Below are 7,422 nucleotides of genomic sequence, written 5' to 3'. Positions count from 1 at the left end.
GTACGCGTGTGTGATTCTGCGTGTTACGCACATGTTACGCATGTGTGTTTCTATGTGTGTTACGTGTGTGTGTTTCTGTTTGTTGCGCACATGTGTTACATGTGTGTGTATGTTCGTCACGGCTGAACTTGGACTCTCTCTATCTCTGCAGATTTCTTCAAAGGGAAGACAGTGTTTAAGCACTGGCTGTCGGGCACGTGTTACACCAACATCAGCTTCCAGCTGGTCTCAGAGGCCACGGTCAACAGGAGCACGCTGGTGAGCCACAGCGACGTTACCCATGAGCCCCTGCGCCACCGCACCGGTACGAATCATTCAGTCAGGTGATCATTGATCATAAGCTCTAAATTCACCTTTAAATGACCTTTAATTAGTGCTGGAACAACTGAACGAGCTGGAGCCTGGAGCAGGCAGTGCACAAAACTCATTAATTGCTGATGGAAAAACCTTCTGGATTCACTTTATAAATGAAACCTGTCAGCAATTTGAGTGCAATTTTTAGGATCATTTATATTTTTACCAATTATTTTAATGAGAGTTTTTTTTACCTATTATCAGGGCTGGGTATCGTTCAAAAATGTTCAATATCGATACCGATACCGATACCTTGACTTCGATACCGGTTCCTGAACGATACTTTTTTAGATACCAATTTTATGAAATCAATTTTAACAAGATTACATTATCTAAAAAAAAAACTTGGTTTTATTTTTCAGCTTGTTGATGTTTTTACAGACTCAAAGACTTATCTCCTGAGCCACTGCACAAAAGAACAAAATGTAACCAAGACAATAAATGCAAATTAAGTGCAAATAGTTTTAATAAAACTCAAATAGTCTTCAGTTTACACATCTATTAGGCTACATTTACACTAGTGCATCGTTTTAAAACGCATAGCGCAGACAGAATCATAATTTCTATTCATTTTCCACTGATTAACCATCCAAAGTGCACACACACAGCAGTGAACACACACCCGGAGCAGTGGGTGAGATTAACTGATGAGCATTAGCAGCTTCCAGTGCTGTCTGCCTGTGTTCTCTCTTCCACAATCGCTGTTCTGACTCAGAGGTAATAACATATTTAATTTCAGCAACATTACATGGCCAAAACACACATTGAACGGCAATCGGAAGTTATTACAAACACTCGATGGTGGTTTAAAGTGAGTTTTGAGTAAAAGCAGAATATAAATCTTATGTAGCATGATGCTACAGTGTGCATGAACAGTCACGTAACAGGCGCTTTCGGTCGTGTAGTATGAACGGACATCTGCATATGATCGGAACTCCACGTAGCTCCCGCACTTCTCTCCATTGGAAATGGATGACTTCCGGTCTGTCGCTTGTCGTTTGTCATGGAAGATAGTGGAAAGCCGGCTTGAAACGCAGTGTAAATGCCAGTATGACGAGGATCGTTTTCATTTTAAAACAAAAACGCACCAGTGTAAATGTAGCCTTACATCTAAGGGGGCTGGGACGCTTTCACACTACAGCCTCACGTGTGCGCCACATCTCTGAGTGTAACCCAGGCCGGCGCCAAGGGGGGAGGGGTATTCGTGCCCCCCCCTTCCATCCTCTCCCCTCCTTGCTGAACGCGATCGATTTCGAAAGCGAAAGTGAAACCGTAAAAACAGCGCGCATAAGAAAGCGATGGCATGCTTTCGCGAGCGTCTGCAATGGCACGCGATCACAGATTGCACGCTTCCCACCCGAATCTGGTGTAACTGGTGTAAACTAGTAGGTGTGTTCGACTTGACGTGGACTGACTGTGCAGACCGATCGGTGTATTACAGTACCACGAGCTATTGAGAGCAGACTGCTCCGTACGCTTTCGAATCGCTCTCGCGGATGTCAAACACATATCGATCTGCGCCGCGCCGCTTCTAGTCGAGCACACCTAGTGCTGCAGGCTTATTGGCCCACGGACATTGATGAGATTAACCCCTTAGGTATCGAAATTTGGTACCGAACGACGAGATGTTTTTCAATACTCGATGGTATCGAGGCAATGCGGTCGGTGCCTAAAAAGTATCGAACTCAATACCCAGCCCTAGTTATTATTTTAATGACATATTTTTTTACGGCCCACACTCTCATTATGGTAAAAAAAAAAACTTTAAAATAATTACAAAAACGTTTAAAATAATTAAATTACATAATAATAATTAAACTAAAATGTAAAATAATATTTTATGTTATGGTAATATTTCATGTATTAATATTGATTTAAGGTCATTTTAATAAATTAATTAATACATCAATAATCAATTAAATAAATGACTAGAATAACTGTTGAAAATAATGGCAATTACAAAACAATTCTAAAGTAAAATGTGCATAATTGTCATTAAAAATAATATTTTGTTTAAATTAGTATTTTATGTCATGGTAACAGTTTTTGTACTGTTTTTGATTTAAGCTGCGTTTAATAAATAAATTGATCAATTCAATAAATTACTACTTTAGAATCACTGTTAAAAAAACTCAACAGTAAAATGTGCTTAAATGTCAGAAAAATAATAACCTGAAAACTTGTATAGGAAATATATTTTCACCTTTTTTCTTCAATAATTAAAATTATTTAATGGGATTATTTGTTCTTTAAAGGCACAATATGTAAGGTTTTCATAATAAAATATCCAAAAACTACTTGCACAGTGTGATATATTTCATGCAGTTGTGTACTTACCTTATCCCAAAAGTTTTTAATGCATTTTTACAGTGTTGATTGAATTCAGCTTTCACGCGAATTCTCTCATCATAAACAACAAAGTGCCTATGTACGTATGATGTAAGAGATTCATCAAACCGTGTATAGACAGCTTTACTGATTATAAGGGGAGTTTTTTGAGAGTGCTTAAACTCGCGCTAGACTGAAATCAGTCATAATGTTCTTTGACAATGTAAATGTTCTTTGCTCGCTTTCTCTGTATAATTTATTTGCTGTTTGAACAACTGTGCAAGGTACAGGTAATAAAAAAAATTAATTCATTAGCTTATCCGTGAACATCCTCTTCCATAGTGTCATCAAGCTTTGCCTTTGTTATTGTTTTGAAAATGCGACCTCTAGCGGCGAAAACTTACATATTGTGCCTTTAATCAATCTCATTTTGGTTAAATATAGTTCTTTCAAATGATTAATCGCTTCCAAAATAATAGTTTTTGTTTACATAATATATGTGTGTGTGTACTGTTTATATTTATTATGTATATATAAATACACACACATACAGTATATATTTTGAAAATATTTACAAGTATATATTTATATTCATATAATTTATATTATATATAAATTAAAACTTAACATTTTTCCTAAATATATACATGTTTCCTAAATATATACAAATGTGCACACACATTTACTATGTAAACAAAAACTTTTATTTTGGATGTAATTAATCGCGATTAATCGTTTGACAGCTCTAGTTAAATATGATAAATGGTGTTTGTTTTGTTTTAATTTCTCATGTACAGTCCCGAATCCTCCTCTCAACGTGTCGCTCAAAATCATCCACCTCAGCGGTCGAGGAGCGTCCCACAATGCATCAGTCCTCCGGCAGGCACGTGACGTCCCTGCGGCTGAAGAACAGGAAGAGGAAGTGAACGGTGTGGAGATGAGCGTCACGCAGACGCCACTAAACAACGTCACCGTTTATAGCAGCACAGCCGAACCCAACATCACTGAGCCGCTGTGGGCGGAGCCGACAGGAAGCCCCGCCCCCACCGAGGAGGAGGAGGAGGAGTTTGTGAACGCGCTGGTGCCAGAATATGAGGAATCTAATGAGCCGGGGTCAGCGATGGATGTGACCTTTGAACCCAGTGTGATGCCCAAGCCACTGCTGCCCATCCTGCTGGAGCTGCGCTGGTTACCGCCGCGGCCACCCTCCGCTTACGACGGATTCAACATCTACATCCACCGCGACGGTGAGAATCGTCGCGTGTTTTACACAGCAAAAAACCTGATGTTTGTGTAAACCCTCTTTATAGTCATTTATTTCCTTGTTGTTTGAGCAGGAAACTCCACCAAAACAGTCAGCGTTGATGTGAAATAAGGCAGCAAAAATTAATAAATTGAATAAAACATTTATAAATAAAAATAATAAATGAATTGAAATAGGCAGTAATAATTAATAAATCGAAATAAGACGGTTATAAATGAATAGGAATGTAACGATGAACCGCGAGCCAGTTGAAATCGATTCAAATATGTGACGATTCAAATCGGTTGAGATGCCAAACGAATCGCGATACAATAGGAGTAGGAGTTTATATGACTGTATCTCTGAGGGGAACTGACTGTCTATAGAAACTAAAGTCAGACCATTCTGTTTTTGCTTCAGATTTCGAAATTATACAATCTAATATAATAAATAAAAATAAAACTTCATAAATAAATTCTCAATAATTAATTAAAATAAGCAGTAATAATTAATACATCACAATTAAACTGTTATAAATGAAAATAACAAATACATTTAAAAAAGGCAGTAATAATTAATGAATAAAAATAAAACTTTTAAAATGAATAAATGAATAAATAATATATATATATATAAATAGGCAATAATAATTAATATATGACAATTAAACAGTAACAAATTAATCCATTAATAAATAATAAATAAATTAAAATAGGCAGTAATAAAAATAAGCATGTTCTATGTTCTTTTCCTTGTTCTTTGAGCAGGAAACTCCACCAAAACAGCCAGCGTTGATGTAAAATAGGCAGTAATAATTAATAACTCAAACATTTATAAATAAAATAATAAATAAAAATAGGTGTTAAACCCTTTGTAAATCTATTTCTCTGTTCTTGTCTTTGTTGTTTGAGCAGGAAACGCCACAGAAACGGCGACGGTGGATGAGAACACACACGAGTTCTTCACCGAGCTCTCAGAAGCAGGAACGTATGGCGTTCACGTCACAACGCTCAGTTCGTCTGGAGACTGCGAGGCCCGAGAGAGTTTAGCCGACACTGGATTCACCTTCTACCTCAGTACGAGCGTGTGTGTGTGTGTGTGTGTGTGTGTGTGAGTGTGTGTGTACCTGGTATTCATCATGTTATGGGGACCAAATGTCATTTTTTTAGGTCCCTATGAGGAAACAAGCTTATAAATCTCACAGAATGAGTTTTTTGAGAAAGTAATAATGCAGAAAGTCCTCTGTAAGGGGTAGGGTTAGGTGTAGGGTTGGTGTAGGGTGATAGAAAATACAGTTTGTACAGTATAACAACCATTACGCCTGTGGAGAGATTTATAACTAAATAAAAACAAAACAAAAAATATTACGGTTATAATATTTCACTGCAAAATAAAAACTGAGTATTTGAAATAGATTTATATATGTATTATATATATTTGCATTACAACCGTAACATTACAGTACTAATATTTATGGTCTTAATTTAAACCATCAATCGTTTATTTTGACGGAGAACCGTCTAACCCTTATACCAGACGTTTCATGTTAATAGTGTAGCTGTAAAAGTGTATCACAGCATGTCACGTGACCCGCTCTCCGCTCTCTGATAGGAGAACATCACCAGTGACATCATCAGCAGCCTGACCCCCGGCGCTCAGTACAGAGTGATGGTTTATCACACGAACGGGCCGCTGGTTAGTCCCGCGTCCGAGCCGGTCATCATCGACATCGGTGAGTGCAAATACAGTCAAACCAAGCTTCAGCATTTCTCACATTACCACGGTTTATTCGCTATAGTTTAGAAAGTGGCTCAGAGTTGAACTGTGTCAGAACAAACTCATCTTGATAATGTCAGATAACTTTGATAGAAAGGTATGTAATGAATTCAGCCGTTAAATTTAAGAACACAATTAGATAATACCAATCTAGCTCAATCGATTACCAAGCAGTGCTTTATTTAGTTCAGTCTGTGGTGTAAAAAGATCGCATTAGCAATTAAAGAAAAACATGCTCAGCTCAAAGTGTCTGAATCACTTTTGATCCCAAATTGTACTGTTAGTCCACTTTATGAAGAGTTTCTGGGTATAATATGTCACAGTTCACTTTATTTTGCTATCTTCACTTACAACGATCCACCTTATTTTTCAACGTGGAAGTAAGCCACATTAATGTGCGTCAATGTGTTCATAATTAACTCTTTCCCCGCCAGCGTTTTTGCTGATTTCCACTAAAATTTCATGGCCCGCAGAATATTTTGTTGTGTGAATATCTGAACACGCAATACATCACAATAAAATCAGACCGTCTACTTTCAAAGAAAAAAATCTGTTTTATTCTATCTTCAAGCATTGTTTTTTTATCAACACTTGAATGTAGGTAGGTTTCATTAAAAAAAGCAACATTTTGAGCAAATTGCATTTTTATCAAATACTGCATCTGGATCATATTCGGTAATATTATCAAAGCAAAGCTGCAGTAGATGGCTTCCATCAGCGCTCCCAAAGCTTGCACACTTTCTGGATCCACATTTCACTCGCTAACATCAGGCAGTTTTCATTTATATGCAGTTAGTGTTGATGATCGCATTATTTTTCATATGCATGCGCTTACATCTGAGATCGCTGGTTTCTGCGTCTTCCTCGCCTGCGTTTTTGATCGAGTGACTCTAGACTCATTCAGGAGATGCTTAATAGCGCCCTCTAGCGTACAACAGTGAAAACACAAAAAATTCTGTGTTTGGCAGGGAAAGAGTTAAGATAACATATCAAAAAAATATCAAAAATTATATGTGGTGTCTGAATGATTTTTGGTTGGGCTGTATAATGAAGCTCCGCCCCCCGTGACTGAATCTGCTCTGTGATTGGCTGTGTTTGATCTGTCAGAGCCGACAGGTGTGCGTGATCTGGTGGTTTATCCGCTCAGTCCCAGTGCTGTCATCCTCAGCTGGCAGCGGCCGTATAACGTGGCCTTCAGAAAATACGTTCTGCAGACCTTCTTCTTCAACTCGGCCACGCAGACGTCTCAGTGGACCACTTACTACGAGATCGCCGCCACCGCGTCCGTCATCGCCTCTGTGGTAACCAAACACACCGCTAACCGCTTAACATCACACACGCTGTCCTTAAAGAGTCCTACATTCAATCTAAAGGCCTTTCATCATTGTCAGAGATCTTACGTTTAGGGATGGATTAACAGGAATCACGATACGGCCTCGTGTTTCAAAATAAAAGTCCTGGTGCATTTCAGGCGTGTTTGCAATTAAAAGTCCCACGTTATGCACAACGTTGTTTTTTTCTTGATATTATTGGTATCAGTGTTGGGTAAGTTACTCTAAAAAAGTAATTAATTACTAGTTACTAATTACATCTTCAACAGTGTAATTACATTAGTGTACGAATAAAGTATTTGAATTACTTATTACTAATTAGTGTGTGTGTATGTGTGTGTGTGTCTGTGTGTGTGTGTGTGTGTGTGTGTGTCTGTGTGTGTGTGTGTG

At 38.0% G+C, this 7,422-nt stretch overlaps 1 protein-coding gene across 1 annotated transcript in view; it reads left to right on the top strand.

The window, feature by feature from the left end:
* The window catches only part of LOC107669033 (receptor-type tyrosine-protein phosphatase O-like), a 55,937-nt gene that overhangs the window by 18,755 nt on the left and 29,760 nt on the right, over positions 1-7,422 (top strand). The window contains exons 5-8 of the mRNA XM_016461133.1: positions 3,480-3,929; positions 4,840-5,021; positions 5,537-5,657; positions 6,809-7,002. Of these exons, the coding sequence (XP_016316619.1) occupies positions 3,480-3,929; positions 4,840-5,021; positions 5,537-5,657; positions 6,809-7,002 (947 nt within the window). The remainder of the gene's footprint in view (positions 1-3,479; positions 3,930-4,839; positions 5,022-5,536; positions 5,658-6,808; positions 7,003-7,422) is intronic.

This window comes from Sinocyclocheilus anshuiensis, unplaced genomic scaffold, assembly GCF_001515605.1.
Source record: "Sinocyclocheilus anshuiensis isolate Anshui unplaced genomic scaffold, SAMN03320099.WGS_v1.1 scaffold276, whole genome shotgun sequence".
Lineage (NCBI taxonomy): Eukaryota > Metazoa > Chordata > Actinopteri > Cypriniformes > Cyprinidae > Sinocyclocheilus > Sinocyclocheilus anshuiensis.
The sequence above is the reverse complement of the archived record's forward strand: the minus strand, read 5'-3'. Positions and strand labels throughout refer to the sequence as shown.